The sequence below is a fragment of the Centruroides vittatus genome, unplaced genomic scaffold (genome assembly GCF_030686945.1).
Source record: "Centruroides vittatus isolate TY-2023 unplaced genomic scaffold, ASM3068694v2 contig_1343, whole genome shotgun sequence".
Taxonomy (NCBI): Eukaryota; Metazoa; Arthropoda; class Arachnida; order Scorpiones; family Buthidae; genus Centruroides; species Centruroides vittatus.
The window spans coordinates 557,789-578,006 of record NW_027120855.1 but is presented as its reverse complement, the minus strand read 5'-3'; the positions used below and the strand labels follow the sequence as shown (position 1 = coordinate 578,006).

General features: G+C 31.4%; 3 protein-coding genes and 1 long non-coding RNA gene across 4 annotated transcripts in view; 2 read left to right on the top strand and 2 right to left on the bottom strand.

Annotated features, from left to right (window-relative positions):
• sl (small wing phospholipase C gamma 1) overlaps positions 1–20,218 on the top strand; it is a 154,401-nt gene that overhangs the window by 92,621 nt on the left and 41,562 nt on the right. The window contains exons 12-16 of the mRNA XM_067289281.1: positions 6,233–6,315; positions 13,077–13,134; positions 14,549–14,619; positions 14,857–14,973; positions 15,912–16,081. Of these exons, the coding sequence (XP_067145382.1) occupies positions 6,233–6,315; positions 13,077–13,134; positions 14,549–14,619; positions 14,857–14,973; positions 15,912–16,081 (499 nt within the window). The remainder of the gene's footprint in view (positions 1–6,232; positions 6,316–13,076; positions 13,135–14,548; positions 14,620–14,856; positions 14,974–15,911; positions 16,082–20,218) is intronic.
• LOC136990856 (uncharacterized) lies at positions 5,325–5,852 on the bottom strand. The gene has a single exon (XM_067289310.1). The coding sequence runs from the start codon at positions 5,850–5,852 to the stop codon at positions 5,325–5,327; it is 528 nt and encodes a 175-aa protein (XP_067145411.1).
• On the top strand, positions 9,034–9,338 carry LOC136990863 (uncharacterized). The gene is made up of 2 exons (XR_010883122.1): positions 9,034–9,122; positions 9,221–9,338. It is a non-coding gene; the product is annotated as an uncharacterized lncRNA (long non-coding RNA).
• LOC136990855 (putative nuclease HARBI1) lies at positions 9,423–11,244 on the bottom strand. Its single transcript, XM_067289309.1, has 5 exons — positions 10,609–11,244; positions 10,336–10,442; positions 10,026–10,164; positions 9,743–9,881; positions 9,423–9,657 (listed from the first exon to the last, which is right to left on the bottom strand). Exons 1-5 carry the CDS (start codon positions 10,733–10,735, stop codon positions 9,423–9,425), a joined length of 747 nt encoding a protein of 248 aa, XP_067145410.1. The 5' UTR covers positions 10,736–11,244.

Genomic DNA, 20,218 nt, shown 5'->3' with positions numbered 1-20,218 from the left:
CTTGCATTTTTATTAGTCATGTTTTTTTCTGTTTGTGGAGTTAAAGAATCTGTCTAATGTTGATTGCTTTTCTCTCTTCTTCACTATGGAACCGAGGGAGGTGGTGGTTTGAAAAAGTTTGGTAATCACTGGTATAGAGCATGTGTGCGATAAGCATAAAATTTTGGTGTGTAATGTCTTATTTATCAAATCAAAAGCTTGGGTAATATTCTAACGGTGCATTACATAAACGAAAAGTTTGAAAGTGCTGGGTCTGGACTTTGCGCAGGCAATAAAATAAAGGAAAATTGTTATTAATGTCAAAACTCAAAATAATTACTACACATAATGCAAAAAAATATATTTATTAGTAAAAGCCCAAATATGTACTGTACAATCAAGAAATAATGTTAGAGAATCACTTGCAAATAAAGATAATTTATCAAAAAACCAAAACAAATATGTACAAAGCTTTTCCAACAGTTGAGGATTTACAAATTAAGCTACAACAATCTTAGAACTATCTCCACAAAAACCGACAAGCAAAATATGAAAAAAAATGTCAAAAAAGCACAACAAATCATACTAATTCGTCTAACCATCACCAAAAAAATGTCATTGGAACCGGAAAGCTTTTTGTCAATGTCATTTGATTCTTACCATCATCCCGTTCAATTGTTCAATTTGTCTCTTTCTTATTCTGCATTTGGGGTAACGTTAAAAGCATTTACCCACTCGATCCTATTTGCATACTTACTCATTAAAACTTCATTCATTCTAGTAATTGGTCTTGTTAATTTGTGTCATCTCCCTTACAAGTAGTTTTATAATTATTTCATTGTGTTTCCGACGACAATTTGGGGTGGGAGATCATTCTTTTAACTTCCTATGAAAATCTCCCCAGAGATGTCGTTTCTGGGTCAATGACATCATAAGTTGCCACCAGCAGTCGTCGTAGTAAGGTGAGTTAATTTTGAAGTTTGCCTGGGTGAAGTATGGTAATCTATCTTTAACAAAATAAAATGCTCCAAAATAAATAGAATAATGAACAAAAAATAATCCCCAACAAAATAGAGCAAGTCGGAATCGACTCCTTGCAATCTTTTTGATATCAAAATTTATCGGTGTCCATTTTCTAAGAAATTTCTTTAGATACTAATTAGAAAGTATTTTTCATAATTCACATTTTACCAAAAGTAAAATTTAATGTTGGAGTTGCCAGAGTTGGAAGAATATTACCAATTCAACTCCGCGCTAAAACATCTGACTCTGATGACTCAGACTCTGACTCCACAACATTGCTTGCATGGCTTTAGTCATTTCTTTGTCACTGTCAAATTATTGTCCCACTAAACATGACTTTAAGTATAGAAATGGTGGAGGTCAGAGGTTACAAGACTAAGTTCTTAGGGTGAGTGATGGGATATATATCACCAGAGTTGTTTTACAGTAGGCTTGTCGAACATAGATTTGTTGTGCATTCGCATGAAGTAACACAATGTTAAAGCTCTGTAAGTCTTATTGTTTGTTTTCGATAGTCTGCCATAATTTTTTCAAAGTCTCACAATTGTTTGTGTTTATTCTTGTTCTGTGATTCAGGAAATCTATCAGCAAAATGTTACTATCTTGTGTTAGAAAATCTTGTAGCAAGTGAGATATTCCTAAATTTATTTATTTATTTATTTAGTCATGCTGGGAAGAACTCATGATGCGGGGAATACAAAAATCAATACATAACATTTACAACTAACACTAATATACAAATACAATTCATAAGTAGTTACAGAGAAAATTAAACATACATAAAAAAATAAATATATTACACAAAGCGATATCAAAATTATATCTTTAATCAAAATTTATATATATATAAGAAAAACAAAATTGTGGGGAGAACTATCCGAACAAGAGAAAAGAACATTATATAAAAGAAGTAATCACACCCACCTATAAAAAAACAAAAGAATTAAGTTGTCACGTCTAACAGCGGATAGACTCCCAAAAATCCTTTGCCACGAACACACTTATAAAGGAAGAAAGCGAATGCCACCTTTCGGCAAAATCGAATATTCTAATATGCAAAATGAAACAAAATGTATGCCATACTTCGTACAAAGGCACACTGAAACAATAAGACAATAAAAGATTACCTAAAAAATAATTTAATTTTTTGAACAAAATTAATTAAATCAAAATTACATGCATTACAATAAGGTCCAAAAACTTATCAAACTGAATACTGGGTATACCGAAAATACTTTCACAAATTTTTTCTAAGTTAGTACACCTAGCTATCATATGAAAAGCATCCAATGGCAAATCGCCCTGACAATATATGCAAATTTCTCTGCGATGATTCTGTAAAAAATTAAGGGAATTACATCTGATTTGCATTATCGTAGAACTAATATTAAAAGAGAAATTACTGTTATAAATCAAGCAGTCAAAAAAGGATTTGTTTAAGTGCTTATACCAGACATTGTAAGAACTTACGTTAATACGATGATTTAAATTAAGAATAAAATTATCAAAATAATTTAATTTCAAAGTAGAGCAACAGTAATAATTATTTAGTAATTCATCAAAATTAATACCGTTATCAGCACAAATTTTTCTTAAACTTTTAGAACACAGCAAATCCCTTTTATTTAACACATAACATAAGCACGTTCTACTCCATCGCTTTTCATCCAATTCAATAGTCCTAAAGATCCAATTCAGACACTTATTTAGTATTGTAAAAGACAAAGGTAATAGCGAACACTCCATAAAAATCAAATATCTTGGGGTACAACGAGACAAACCAAATAACTTTTTAATAAAATTAGCCAAGACCGGATCTAACTCATCAGATTGATATCCCCAAACCTCGGCAGCATATAACAAAGATGATGTGACAATTGAATTAAAAATCCTTAAACAATCTTTTAAATTACGTAATTTAGCCGATCTACACATCTGAATAACTCTATCAGTTTTAATAAAGGCGTTCCTTTTAACAATCTGAATATGGGATTTATATTTTCCATTAGATTTAAATACGACACCCAGATATTTATATTGAGAAACTACCTGAATAACATTGTTTCTAAACCACCATTTGTCCGACTTAGCAAGTTTACCACCATTACGGAAGACAACAACTTTAGATTTCATAAGATTCAAGCTCATGTTATTTTCTAATAAATATTTATCCAAAATGTTAATATATCTTTGTAAACCTCTAACAGAATCAGCTATCAAGACTACGTCATCTGTGTAAGCCAATATTTTGATACCAATGCCATTCACCTCTATACCTTCATAGTCAGAATTAGTTATTTGTTCAATTAAATCATTTAAATATATACTAAACAACACCGGACTTAACACACAGCCCTGTCTAACCCCAGTAGCAGTGAAAAAAGACCTAGAACAGAGACGACCCCATTTAATCTTTACATTAGACTCACTATATAATTCTGTAAGTAAAGAAACAAATTTAAAACTAATGCCATATTTCAAAAGTTTTTTCCACATTAAATTTCTATCCACAGTATCAAACGCTGAGAACAAATCAACAAAGAAAGCATAAACTTTTCGCCTTTTCCTCATTAAAGTCTTAGTAATAAGGGTATGCAGAATAAATATATTATCTATCGTAGAATATTTTTCACGAAAACCGGTCTGATTCTTAAATAAAATACTGTTTAAATTTAACCAAGTAACCAACCTGTGATACAATATATTACAAAAAATCTTTGACACACAGTTCAGCAGTGAAATTCCTCTATAATTACTAGGGATTGATTTAGAGCCATTTTTATATATCGGACATAGAATAGCACTGCCCCAATCTTTTGGGACTACCCCCGTTCTCAAGATTCTATCAAAACTTTTAAGCAGTATCAGAAAAACAGAATCCATCCTCCAAAATTCAGAAGGTATACCATCAACCTCAGGCGCAGAACCAACTTTAACTTTACTTAAAACGTAGCTCAATTCAGAGTCCATAATGTCTACATCCAAAATTTCATCAGACCAACTTAAACACTCATTGAAAACAGACAAATCCACACTATAAGGAAGTGAAGAACCATATAAAGAATAAAAATAAGTAAACCACTCCTCCAAAGAAATATTCACTTTACTATCATAATTTCTAATTTTACACAAATTCCAAAACCATTTGTTATTTTTACGAAAGATATTCGAATTCTGAACCGTATACAAGAACTTTTTTCTTAGCTACACAAATCTTTTTAACCAAACTACGAAATAACACAAATAATTTACGATACGATTCTAAACCATTTTTCTTAAACGCTCTCCAAGCTTAAAAAATCTCTCAAGCTATTTCTGTTACGGATCATTAGGCGACAATCCAGATCAAACCAACTGTTAATATTTAAAAAGTCATTAGGTTTAAAGTTCATATTATGAGAATTAGCTATTTTGACAATTACTTTACTAACACTTAATAAAGAAACCGAATCACAATCTAACAAATATTTCTCAAAGTCACGCACAAATGTGTTCATAGTCTCACAATTCCAAAAAATTCTTTCGTAAAAGCTGCCCTTATTAGTCACCTTAAGTTAAACAGGATTGTCCAAACATAATACTATAGGAAAATGATCCGATAAACAACAATCATCAACAAAAAAAGATTTAACACAATCCCATACACAGGAAGTTGTTAGACCAAAATCAATAACCGATGAACCCAAGCTGGACACAAATGTATATTCACTGGCTTCATCACCCGACATTCTACCATTTAATATTATTAGGTTTTTATCTATACAGAACTGAAGCATCTTTTGACCTCTGCTGTTCACGATAGCATCCTTAGATGGTCTTCTTCTTTTAGCATAATCAATACCAAAAACATCACCAATGTAATCAGGGATAACATTTTCCGTACCCATCCAAGCATTAAGATCACCCAAAATAATTAGGTTAGAGTCTTCATTGAAATGAAAATTAATTAAAATCTCAATAATTTCCTGCCAACTATGCTCTTGCATATAAACAAAACATGACAAAAATTCACCCGCAGGGACTATGATATTAATCAAAACCAAAAAATCATCTCTATAAATTACTTTATAACAAAAACACACTTTTATAAACAGCAACCATCCAGCCTTGAATCTACTACTACCATCTCGAAAAGCATCACCAATGATACAATTATAATCCGATAAAACCTTAAAATTACTTTATTACCTTTAGCAGAATGCCAAGTTTCAGATAAAAAAAATTATATCAAATTGCGATATATACTTCCAAAATGAGTTCGGCTTATTTTTGATACCGGCGCAATTCCATGCCACAATAGAGGTAGCCTGGATTAATGGTTGCTATGAGGAAACAACAATAATTTTCCCCAAAATCTCATCATATCCATATTTCACTCCATCAATAAATATTTTATCATAGGTTAAACGAATACTATGAGCACCTTCTGATTTCTTCTGCCTTCCAAACACACATAACTTATATCTAATATCTCTTAGTCGTCGAGAAAAGTCATCGTTAACAAATACATTTAAGTTACGCAACTCAATAACTGCTTTTTTATAGGATAATTTATCACTAAGAGAACTAAACTGACAAATTATTATTCTAGGCCTATCACCAAATTTATTACCGACTCGCCTGGCATCAACATATCGCAATAGGGGCAAATTCAGCTTATTCACAGCAAAAGATTTAACAGCCTCCAATGTATCCATTGCCGATTCTCCGGCTTCCTCCTCCAAACCGTGTATCACTAAGTTATTAATTCTCCGCCGATTGTCCATATAATCCATCTCTCGTTCCATTTTCGACACTTTCATACTGATATTATCAATAAGGGAGGAGCTCATAGTCTCCGACCCACCCATATTCCTAAATTAAAAATGCCTACTAAATATAGAAATAGTCTGATGTTTTTTATCTTTTGTAATAAAAATGTTTTGACAAAACTCGATTTATCTCGCCTTCAATTGGAATCTTCCCGAACATTTTTCATACTTTATGTAAATTATCTGAGTTTATATTTCTGTTTCCCTTTACCAAACTTGAAAATAGCTTTTTATAGAAAAATAAAATGAACTGTGTCATTTGTATAGAAATTTTACAAATATTTCTGTTACAAAAGTTTATCAGTTTTATTTTTAATTTGATTTTGTCTCAGTATTTTCATACTTTTATGATTCAATTTATTTATTTTATGAATAAATATCTATTTAAAAGTTTTTAAAACAGTTAAATTTTAATTTAGATATGCTTTTGACTCAACCTATAGACAAAGATGAAGTGAAAATGCCATCACCACATCAGCTAAAGAAGAAAATAATAATTAAGGTATTTAAGTTTATAAAACATTAATTATAATTATGATTTTTATAATGAGCTGTGATATGTAAGTTGGATGTTTGTATGGAAATAAAGAAATAACTTAAAAAGATTTTCAACACGCAGGAGTCTCAGTGCCAGTGAATGGTCAATTTTCCAAATTATCATTTTAAAAAATAGTTATACAATATTCACATTGTCTTGGAAAGATAATGAAATGCTATTTTCTAGTAATTTCAGGGCTTTGTGGTAGGTCTCTGTAATGGGAAAAAGTTTTCTTTTTTTAACAATGGTCCGTAAAAGTTGCATTTTCAGAATTCCTTAAAATATCTTTGTTTTGAAAACTAAAATACACTACTACTTAATATTACATAATGAATTAATTTGAATTACTAAACATACATGGGTTGAAAATTTAGTAGTGGCAACAGCTATAGTAACCTAATGCAATGCGACCAGCTAATGCTGCCTAGACCAGATATTGGTTACATACCTACCTACCTTACCTCAGAGCAAAGATACAACCTTTTATACATTTGGAAAATAGTATGTGGTGATGATACAGTGATGACACTTTTATCAAAAGTCCTAGAACAACACATACTACTGTTCAAGAAACAGGCAAGGGCACATTTTTCTGCTGGAAAATAAGTTATAATAATATCATCATTATTTATGAAACCTGTGTTTGAGTTTGAGCATTTTGGGTGTTGTTGTGATATACCATGTTTTCCCAAAAATAAGACCTGGGGTCATATTCTGGTCAATTACCTCTCGTCTCTTCTTTCAGAGATGAAATTCGTCTTTCGGAGACAGAGGTGATTCTGGTCACTTTTAACGATCTCGTCTTTGTTGTTGACGTCACGATTCTATTAGGTCGTTTATACGTGTTTGGGTTTTCTTCGTGCACAACACGGTATTTATAACATTTTTACACGTTGTATTGTCAAATTGTCTCTTAACAAATAAAAATTTTAATAACCTAAGTTAGAAAAGCGTGCGTACTTAGTTAAGGAGAAATCAGATGGTAATATATTGAAAAATACTTAGAGAGACGGATAAGATTAACGTCATATTCAATAGTTTAATAATTGATGTAGGATAATTAAAAATGATGGAATCCGTGGCATTCCGAGTAGGCACTGGAAAAAATTCAAGCATTTTCTCTCTCAAAATATTTTTTCCCGAGTAGAGAACGTTCTCTAATGCAATTGTACAGCACGTGTAGAGTAGCATCCAGTTGTCCATATTGGATGTAACAAAATCGAGGCAAAAGACAAAAGACTGGTCGAAAGGCAACTATCCACTCGTCTCTAAGAGACAAGAGAAAAATTCGTCCAGAATCGTGTTTGGAGAGACGCAATGATCTCTCGAGATGTAAATAAATAATTAGCCAATCAACTACTGGCTTGTGAAGTAAACACTGTCTCTCAGAGACATGAAACAATGACCAGAATACAGTCCCTGGGGCCGTATTCTGGTCACTTATCTCTCGTCTCTTCTTTCACCGACGAATGACGTCAAAGCGAGAGACGAATTTCGTCTCTCATACAAAGTGGTGATTCTGGTCGTTTGTAACGATCTCGTCTTTGTCGTTGACGTCACGATTCTATTCGGTTGATTATACATGTTCGGGTTATCTGCGCACGCAACGCGGTATAGAATTTTAACCAATGAAATTGTACAATTTTCGAAAGTGCAGAATACGAAGATATAGAGCACGTGGTATGGCACGAGGTAATCAAGATGTCTCGACTTATATTATCATCGGAACAAATGGAAATTTTGGTAACCGAGTTGCAAAAGCGTCCATATTTAGCTAAAGGAAAATTGGACGGAAATATTTCCAAAAATACTTTACGAGATGGATGGCAAGAAATTAGGGATAAAGTGAACTGTCTAGCTGATGGTCCACTGATCGAAGTGGAACAATTAAAAAAAAGATGGAGTCAGTGGCGTTCCCGAACGAAAAGTAAAGCGGCTGCTTTAAGGAAAGTTATACTTAGAACAGGTGGAGGGAAAAGAAGTACTCCACCATTAACAGATCTTGAAGAAAAGGTGTTGTCATTAATTGGGAACGAAGAATTTGGATTGGAAGAAGAAAATTTATACGAGCTTGGAGTTTGCACTACAAGTTCCGTTGAACCTTTACATAATGTAAGTAATACCTTTTTATTTATAAATTCATTTTTTATATATTAAATATAGTCTATATATATATATATATTTATATTTATATATCGTAGATACAGAATATAGTTTCCGAAGGAAATGATGTGGAACCACATCGTGAAATAGTTGAGAGGGAAGATCTTGAATCTGCAAGTAAGTTATTTATTATGTCAAGTAATTATACTTCTTGACTTCAAGTTTATTTAGTTTTAAAATTAAATGTTTTAATCTTCCCGTTGTAATGCCAGATTCTGGATGTCGTCGTCGCGTCACCGATCTTCAAATGAAGATACTGTAACTTCATTTATAGAGCAATCTGTATCTAATCAAAATTCATTATTAACAAGGTAAACCTTATAATCTTTTTGGAACTTATTTTACTTTGAGGTTGACTTCATTGATTAAAATATTAATATAGTTAGATAAAAATATTAAAACATTTCTCTTTGATTAAATGCTTTGTCTAGTTTCATTAAAAGTATCTAGTCACATTTATGTGTATATATATATATACATTTTCTTTATGTAGGCTTTTATCTATAGATGAAAACTTAGCAGAAAATAATGAACTAATAAGACAACAAAATAATATAATGGAAGAGAAAAATATGATTCTCAAAGAAATCTTGCAAACTCTGCAAAGGGTATTTATTTTACATAATTGTTTAACATTTTAATACTTTTTAAAAAATTTATTGAGTAAACAATATTTTTATATTTACATGCGTGTCTTTTTTTTCAGTTTGCGTGATGTGTTCATACTGCTAGCCAATTTAAACAATTTTGTCTGTCTCTTTTTTTATTTTATAATGTACTTAGAGAAATGAAATAAATAATAAATAAATATTTCTAAATAATAACTTAGTGTGTTTACTTATTTATTTAGTCTCTAAAGAATAAAGACTGGAAACAAAATTAATTCACTTTTTTCATTCATGTTTATTTTAACAGAATCTCTGTAATATTAACTGTTGCCTGACATTTACAGCATTCTGATTTGCAGAATGTTCCATTTCATTTATGCTATCATCATCATCATCATTTCCACAGATTTCTTCTGTAGGAATGTTAAATGCTACACAAATGTTATGTAAAATAGCACAAGCCATCACTATTTTTGCTGATTTTTCTGGAACATATTGTAATCCTCCAGCTGACTTCAAGTCAAGGCATCTGAATCTAATAATTAAAAATAATAATTTTAATATTTAATTTTGTAAAATTAGTAAATTGTTAGTAAGAAAAATGTGAGAATTTCTCATACCTCTGCTTTAAAACACCAAAACATCTTTCAATGGTGTTTCTGGCTTTTCTGTGAGCTGCATTGTAATTTAATTCTGCAGCTGCTGATGGATTACCTACAGGTGTAAGCAGCCATGTTTCTAAAGGATAAGCACTGTCTCCTGTAAACATAATTTAGAGAATGGTATTTACTTTTTCATACCAAATTAATAAGAAAATAATGTCTTTACATTTTTGTTTTAGTTTGGAATTACATGACACCGAAATATTTCAAAAGACAATATGTCTGTGAAATATATGCTTACCAAGCAACCATAATCCTCTTCCTATTACTCCATCTTCAAAGTTTTCCCGCAGAGTAGAATTTCGCCAGATAAAAGCATCATGCATGCGCCCCGGATACAATGAGTTAATATTCAAAATTCTCAACTGAGAATCACACACCTAAAAGCATAATTTTAGTCTTATTACAATTGAATAATAGTTGTTTATATCTTGTATTCAAGTGATATTGATAGTGAAATGAGTAATTTGACATAGAAATTTAAAGATACCACTTTATTAAAGACATTAATTTTATTTATAGTTAGATGGTTAATTTGTATAAATACTTACAACTTGAACATTAATAGAATGAAATCCTTTTCTATTGATAAATGATTCTTCATTATATTTGGAGGCTGGAGGTGCCTTGATTGCAATATGAGTGCAGTCAATAGCTCCTGCAATAAGTAAAGAAATAGTAAAAATCATCATATAATTAAATAAGAAACTTTATCATTTTATACACTAATTTTAAAATTATAAATTGTAACAGCTATTTAAAAAAATAAAAGTAATTACATACTATATTATATTCTAATGAACAAATAAAAACAATTTACTCACCCACAACTCCTGGCATTTGACTGATGATAAAAAATCCAGAGGACACATCCAATTGTTGTTCTCTACTCCTAGGAAAAGAAATTTTGTGTCCCAATCGGCGGATGATACTGTTGACTACAGATGGCATAATTCGGGACACTGTCGACTGGGCAACTTTAAGTTGGCAGTGATCACCGACATTTCTTTGAAATCCACCAGAAGCAAAAAATTGTAAGGTTATCAATAACTAAACTTCTGGTGGAATTACGATCCGTGACTTTCTCCGGACTAAATCATCCCGCAATTCGTTGCACAGCCACGCGGTAGCTTCTTTCATTAGACGAAATCTTGAACGAAATTCATCATCATCTAAATCAAAAGCGTTATCTCTATCGCGAAATACTCTTTCTCGAGATAGGGAACGTTTTGTGATACGATCGTATAGCACGAGTAGCATGGAATCGTCCATATTGGATATAACGAAATCGAGGCGAAAGACGAAAGACCGGCTGAAAGACAGCTATCCGCTCGTCTCTGATAAAAGAGAGAAGCGAAGAGAGAAAAAGTTGTCCAGAATCGCGTTTAGAGAGACGCGACGATCTCTCGAGACGTAAACAAATGATTAGCCAATCAGCGACCGGCTTGGGAAAGACGAGAGACGAGAGACGATGACCAGAATAGGGCCCCTGGTTTCATATTAATTTTTGCCCCAAAAGATGCATTATGTCTTGTTTTTAGGGGATGTCTCATCCAAAGGCGCTTGCTTGGGTATTTACAAATGTTTAATTATAATTTATATTATGGTTTATTTTAAGAATTAATGTCAATAATAATAATCATTTGTATTTAATTATATATTAATATTATTATTTTATAATTCAATACATCTGCCTTGGGTTGCAATGGACATATTAAATACGATCATCTGATTGACGATCTTAACTGGGGCTTATTTTAGGGTAGGGCTTATATTGTGAGCATCCTGAAAAATCATGCTAGGGCTTATTTTTGGGGAAATACAGTAGTTACCTAACCTAACCTAGCCTGTGACATACTCCTTTATCACCAGTCCATACAGAAATGTAGTAACTGCATCCTTTAACTCCTCTTTCATTGTGAAGTGTGTTCCATCCAAGGTCTTCAGCTACAAGAAAAGATCGTAGTTGCTTAAGCCAGGTCTGAGTTGTAAGCTAGATGGACCAAGATTTCTGATGAAAACTTTCAAGGAGTTCCTTCGTTGTCTGGGTATTATGGGGACTGATATTATGCAGGAAGACAATTTTAGCAGACAACAGTCTTTTCCTGTGATTTGCAATTCTGAATGGCTTGCCACAGTTTTTTCAGTGTCGGCATTGATTGTGACTCTCTGGAACAAGGAACTCTACAAGCAGTGGCTCCTTTTCTGTCTAGAATGGTCAAGAAGAAACTGCCATGACTTTTCATGTTGAAAGAGTCTGTTTGCATTTTTGTGGTTTGGTTGATGAATGTGTGTGATACCATTCCATTGACTGGTGTTTGCTCATGGGTATACTGTAGTAAACCTATGTTTGCATAATGTAAGTCAGGAGTATATCTCCTCTTGAGTACTAATCCAGAAACACTAAGTGACATCAGGTACAGTTTGTTTCATGTTGTATTGAAAGCATGCATGAAACCTATCTCACAGATTTTTTGATATTTGAGGTGCACATTTTGAACATTTTGTGGAGCATTGCTTGAGAAACGTGTAGAAATTCCTCATAAATTTCATCAAGAGTTCAACACTAATTCAGTTTAATGAAATCATTCATAGTGACATATTGGTGCCTGGTTTGTTGTTCATAAAAGACGTTCTCTCTTCCTTCATTAAACTTTCAGCATCATCGCCACACTGTTGATTTGTCTGTAACATCACCATACATGTCGAAATTTGACAAAAGATTTTACATGGTCTCACACTTTTTGCATTCATAAAACAAATGACAGACCTCACTTTACAAACAGTAGGATCCTCTACTTTCTTGTTTATTTTAAACTACACTGTGATACAATGAGGCATCATACCACAATGATACTCATACAGAGACTGGACAACATGTGACTGCAAGTGCTTGGCTTTTCTTTGCTTGAATTTGTTTATTTGAAAACGAGTACTACTTTCTCGATTACTTGATAAATGTTTTCATATATTAGAATTAAAATGATTGAAAGTATTTCATGTTAAGAAATTATTTATTCAAACATCCATCATTCAGTGAAAGTTAACAGTGTAAGAAAAGATGTGATCAAATTGCAGTTTGATCAGATTTTCTACAGATTAATATAAAAATTGTATATTAAATTTCTAAAGTAATAATTTAAAAAGTTAACAATGCATGGCTTCTGTATACTGTGTGTTTCAGAAAATGTATAATAATATCTATATTTTTATGTTATTCTTATTAAAATATTGCAGTTTTATATTTTATCATTATTATAAATAATTTTAATAATAAAATATTTTTTTATAGCATAAGAAACTTCCTGAAGGCACTGATGAAAATACAGTTTTTTCAAGGAATGAAGAAAGTAAATATTGTAGCTTTAAATAATAAATATTAATAATAATTTACAGTAGTATTTTGCACTTCAAATTTAATTTGTTATGGGAGGTCGTTCAAAGTTCGAATTGTCGAAAGTCCAAATCAATTTTTCCGTTAGAAATAACGAAAAGTCAATTAATACATTTCCAGACCTTAAATATTATTCATTTTAATAAACTTAAACAGCAAATACACATAATATAAGATAAAAATAGCATAATTAGATACCCTAAATAATAAATTAAAGCATAAAAACAATAAATAAAATATGTAAATACTGTATAATAAATCGAAAATTGCATTTACTGTACCTTAGTGAAGAGTGGTGGTGACCATTTCTTAAGGTTACTAAGCAGCTTTCTTGGCCTTCTCACAAATAATCCTCTTGGAGATAATATTGCCTGCCAATTTTTCTCATTTGTGCTAGGAGTTTTTTCATTTGAATAAAATATGATTCCCCAGAAGTCAACTTTAAATTGCTTCTTTGTTCATAACAATGGTGTACACTGTTGACTTTGGCATCTTAAACATGGCCACCAGATATGCCACACGTGTACTGTTTTCATGCTTTGCAATAAGTTCCTTTTTCACTTCAATTGTCAATACTAAAACCTTTCCTTAGACTTTGTTGCTTCCATACTCTAGGATGCCATGGTTAATAACTAGGATGGTTCAGTTATCATAACAAAATTAACTACACTTCACATCAAAATAGTTATGATGTAATAAACTCATTGTCTTATGGTGTTAAAAATAACTTTCTATTCAAAATTACAAGTACTTTTCGAATGCTTATGACTCCTTATCTGGCCAATTCAATTGGAATTACATTGAACAAGATTTTTCTACTTGAACAGAATAAGAATATCACAGGCAAATTTTTTAAAATTGTTCCTTATGCATGCCCACAGAATGTATGAAAATTTAAAATTGATGATGATAAAAACTAAAAATTATTAAGATTAAAAGTTAAAATGTTTTTCAAACAATAAATGAAATGCTCTTTTACCATTAGTTCATAGTTTTATGATTTAAACCAATTAAATTATGTTATCCATAAATTTGTTGACTAAATCAAATTTTTGACCATACAAATAAATTTGGGTCAGTACAAAATAATCCTTTTTTAATAATCCAACTGGAGACAGATGGTTAACAACTTAAAACCAACGAAATGACATTAAAAAATACATACAATACAGAATAATATTTTAGTATCACCCTCAATAACAACTTGCTGTTTCCCACTGTTAGTTATGTTAAATAATCACATTCTTACAAACATACAGTTAGACTACATTTTACTATTATTAATTCCTTAATTTACTTAAAATGTACCTAATTTATATTAATATTAGATAATGTCCGACGTATTTTTTACGAAATATATTTAATTTCAGTTAATATCGATCAAGATGTTAGTAATGCGATAAAGAATGGATTTTTATATCTCGAAGATCCCGTCGACAAGGTCTGAAAATTTCAGTATTTGAGGAAAGCTTTGTTAAATTTATTTTATATACAATTCTATTTGTTTCAACAAAAAGAGGATATATCTTCTTTGTTGGAACGAGTAGAATTGTATATAATACATCAGGCTTTGGATGCATATATATATATCCAAAGCCTGATGTACTAATATTAAAACAAACAGACTTAATTAGACAGATTTATTTTAAAACTTTATGGATATTTTAAACTATTTCAGGATTGGAAACCTCATTTTTTTATGTTAACTCAAAATAAAATGTATTATACTGAAGAACAGCAAAATCAAGATGATGATGAAGAAAATGAAGGAGAAAGAAATATTCATCAGAGAGAGGTGAATAAAAATGTATTTTTTTCATAAATAATAAATTATAAAAAATTATTTTTTCTTCAATGTTCAGAAAAATAAATTTGATTTCATAGGCAAATGTAATGAATTCATAAATTATGAAACTTATTTGTATCCTCACAAGCAGTTGTTCAGATGTAGAAACAGTAACTAATTCATTTCCAATCTTTAAACCAATGCAATACAATAATAAAAACATTATGCAAAAAAATAGAATTATTTTGTCTTAGTTATGTTTTAAATACTGTCTTTTAAAAATTCTAGTTATTTGTAGAAATAATTAAAGGTTTAAAAGATTTAATGTTTTTAATCTGCAGATTTAATAAAGAAAAAGTTTATCTTTTAAAATTAAATTTGAAAAGTAGCAGTGTGTTTGTACACTATATTCTTTTACGATATTATATCTATTATTATTAATTATTTCGAACAATACAAGGGATAAATGTAACTAAATTTACATATTATTTTCAAAGATAATTGAAGAACCTGTTACAAGAAGAATTTAGATTTAAATTGACACTTTAGTTTCTTTTATTATAGTGATTACCCTATCAAAGGGACTCTATTACGGTGATTACACTTTCTTTGATTAGCAAATGTATGCAACTGCAATTACAATATTCTGTATTAGTATGCTTTTTCATTTGTTTCAGACTTTACTGGATTTCTAAAAATGGTAACTGATGATAAACAAATTGATAAAAGAAATTACATAGTTTACAGTTTATAAATTTGTAAGCTCTTACGGAAATAATGGTTAGAAGGATTTACAGTGAAGATGGATAGAGTTGTTTCTTAGTTTTGATAATTATGTAATTTTAACACGACAAATAAAAGTTTAGAGAACTTTTTTGTTAAAATAATTACTTTTTGTTTTATCATTACTATTTCCAAAATTAACATATACATAAACAATTATTTAGGGTGTCCCCAATGACGAATTACATTTTGGAGAAAAGTGGTTCCACGGAAAATTACCGGGCGGTAGGACCAAGGCCGAAGAACTTCTACATCAGTATTCCAAACTCGGCGACGGTACATTCCTAGTAAGAGAGAGCGAGACTTTTGTCGGCGATTATTCTTTGTCGTTTTGGTAAGTTAATGTGCAAATTAACTATAGCGAGGAAAATTAAAAGACGGTTAAAATCGAGCATAAAATCTATCAATTTCCTATTAGGCTTTAACTTATATTAATAATGGTTTTATTTTTAACTTATAGAAAGATCCTTAGTCTTAATGTTTATAAAAAGACTGAAATATGAATATTTTATATTTTAATGCAAATGCTTTTAACTTCTAATTCTGAGAAAGTGGCCAAAAGCATACAGATCTCATTTTATTTCAGATCTCTTCTTACTTTAAGTAAGAAGAGATCTGAAAAATTTTTCTTTAAATGTTTTCTAGTCTGCACAGTTCTTCTTCTGAAGATATAAATTCCTTCATTGTGTATTAAATAAGAATAAATTTACTTCTGAAGTTGAATTTAATGAGATTCGAGAATACTTAAGGAAAAGCTTTTTTATTATTATCGTATTTACTTGCGTATAAGACGATCTCGCATATAGGACAAGGTGTGACTTTAAAGATCAAAATTAAAAAAATCAGATTTATTAATACAATTAAATTTATTTCATTTAACCACAAATAAAATGTCAAATGCATGTAAATGCACTCATTGTCCCGCAAAAATTACTGGCATTTTAAACCTTAAGGAAAAATCTTGTATAATCGACAACATAATTTTTTTCACGTAAAGTTGGACGATCGGGAACTTTTTTGTCACTTCTTAACGGTCTAATCCACTCTCCGTCGATTACACTTACGAGTTTCTCCGAATTCTGATTTTCGAATAATCGTCTGTTTTTGTGTGGGAATGGATTAACACTTATATTGGGCTCGTGTATGATTTTGGAATTTCGTTTGTTTGTTTGTTTTGTTAAGTTACGGTAATGCAACACTTGGGTGATCTGCCTCGGGGAATACCTTCCGGGAGGTCTTTTAAAGGGTAAATGGCTTATATTCGGGTGTTACGGACGTAGAGAAAACTTGGAAAACTCCACATGGCCGGCCCGTCCCGGCAAGGTGCGAACCCACGACCGGACTCCCGGCATTTGGGGAACGGAACTGCTCGACCACTGATAAGCCAATTTTGAATTTCAATTTGGAATTCAATTCAAAAGCTTTGCTTTTCCTATTGCTATTCATCTTTACTCCTAACAATACACAAGAATGATTCAAATGATTCGGATAAAATAGTTTTGTTATTAAACACCAGAGAGCAAGCATCCAGTAAAAAATATGAAGACGGGGTTGACAAAAATTATTGCAAAAGTGCAAAAAAACTCTTTGCTCGCACATATTGGACGACCTAGGTTTTTAAAGCAGTGAAAAGTGAATAAAAACCTTGCCTTATATGCAAGTAAATACGGTATTTAATTTAGTTATTTTTTATTTTATATTAATGTTTATAGTATAAATTGATGTATGTGTACGACTAAACTAAAATTCTATTCTTTTCTATAAAAGTTGAATCTGTTTTTAGTGAACAAAAAGTTAAAAATCATTTTTATATATTTGGGAAATAATAAGAAAAACCAATCATTAAAAAATATTATTTGATATTTATAATTTTATTAACTAAAAATAATTAAAAATTTTACATTTATTGTTTTTATCAGTATCTATTTATTGTTTACTAGCATATGAGCCTGGTGTTGCTTGGGCAAAAAATAACAGCAAATATTAAGATTATTAGATTTTGTACTTCTAACTTTTCTATTATATTACATTATAGTATTTGATTTATATAACTATGAAGGTTATCTTACGTAAGAGTTTATCACACTAAGTGCCCAGTCTAACACAATTAAAAAATTATTTTTAAAATGTGTTACATTGGTCACTCAGTATGATAAACCCTTACATAAGATAACCTTCATAGTTATATAAATCAAATACTATATTATAACGAACATTAAAACGAAAACCGTATAAAGAGTTTGGTTATTTCGGGTTATCGTTGTCACGTTTATCGTGATACTCGGATGGTATGAAATGGCACAGTTTCATTGGTCAAGTAGACACCAATTGAAAATGTGACATCTTAAATTTTTTAATATATCATATATTTTCCTAATGTTACCTCTAAGAAATAGTACCATTCACAACTGAATATCAAACGGTAATCTGCCAACGAATCACATTTTGAAAAAATCAGACCAAATATTTAAACTTGGCACCCTAGAAAACCACTTAAAACATATTTTGTGCAGGTTGGTAACCTTGTATTATGTAATTTTCCCATTCAAATGCCACTATATCACTGGTCCGATAGAAAGAAGGGCTTGTTGCAGAAGGAGGTTGAAGTAAATTTGACCAAAGGTAGTTATTGACCTCTTCCTGGGAGAGACAATGGTCAACAACTACTAATTAATACCGGTCTACTATTAATATTTGAAAAGTGATCCGAGTCAGATGGGTTTTGATGACCCACACGTAGGGATTGCAATTGCTGGATCCCTCATCCAGCAATCCAGCTGAATCCAGCGCATTTTTCGGCCTGCTGGATCCAGCACCAAGTGCTGGATCCAGCGCTGCGGATCCGCAAATACTCAATTAGCTTTCTAAATAATTGCGCAAAAGTCTACGTTGTCGCGTTGCCGCTTTGCTAACTACTAGACTGCTACTAAATTACTTATAAATCAACTGTACCTTAATCAATCCAGCAAAATTTAATTAAATAATAACGTATTCAATCGCTTTTAACGATCTTCCTCCGTTACAAAAAAATACATTAACTATAGAACATAAAATGTGTTTCGAATAAATATAAAAAGAATAGTGCTTAATTACATCCCATTTTTTTTAAACAAGATACATAGATGTACTGCCAGGTCTGATAATTTTCGTATTGTATACCGACGTAATCCCACTGTTTTCAAACTTTTAAGAAACGATAAAAAGAAAGAGGATCGGAATTCGACAACGGGTATATACTCGGTGCCTTTACACGACCAACGTTTCAATTCCAAGTTCGTTTATGTGGGTGCAACGATGCGCAGTTTAAAACAAAGGCTCGAGAGCACAAATATACAATCGGTAAGAACCTTGACAACACCGCGCTGGCATCATACGCAAGACAGAAGGATGTTAACGTCTAATGGGATCGAGCGGCAATTATAAAAACGACGACGAATAGGCAAACGGTCAAACATCTCGAGAGATTGGAAATCTGCAAGGCGCACGTGACAACTGGTTGTATGAACCATAGAGATGCGGACTCATTGTCTACCGTGTGGAGATTCTTTAACATTAATTAATGTTATTAACGGACAATGCTGGTTTCGTTGTTATATACAGTAATACCCGAACTTACGCGATAGGTGGGACCGAGCGATAACCGCGTAAGTTGAATTCGCGTAAGTCGGGGTATAACTTCGCATATAAATACATACTAATTATTTTTAATTGGGGCCAGAGACTAAAGAAAACAACAATTTAGAAAAAAATGTTTAATAAAATCTTAGATAATACATATGTATAACAAATTATATTATTAAAATCGTAAATCGAAGTTATTTTGTTATAGAAGGCTTCCTAAAATCTAACAAATTTGTCTGACGGCTCAAAGATTTTTTCTCCCGCAAAATTTCTTCGTAGCATGCTAATAATTTTTTTTTATTTTTCGTTTTGTAGAAGAAATGCGCTCTTCATTGGAGTCTATATTTTCTAAAATTTGTAACCTCTTTTTAATTAAACTGAGGCCTTCTGTCAAGTTTCCAACCGTCATTCGATCATCCGATTGAACTGGGTCTAAAGGATCAAGTTTGGCCAATTTACAAATTTTCATTTTTGTATTGAAGTCTTTGGAATGTAAAGTTAACATTATTAAAGATGGAGTTTTTCTTTTCTTGTTTGATGCAGAAGAATCAGTTCTACTTTGTTTGGATGACACAGTAGAGTCTCAAGTCTCCGAAGATATAACACAGAAATAAATAAGTCAAAATAAATTGTAGCTATGCATCGATTCCGCACGACACGTCCGAACCTGTAAGCTGAACAATAGTTTGGGGGGAGTGAGTAATCAAGGGTTGCGTGGCGCTCAAACAAAAGACGAATCGTCGAGATTTGAAAATCGCGTAACTCTGGGTTCGCGTAAGTCGAGGTATTACTGTACGGGGTGTTTTTTTTAAACTGACGGTACTCAGAGACATCTGTAGAGCAATCTAAC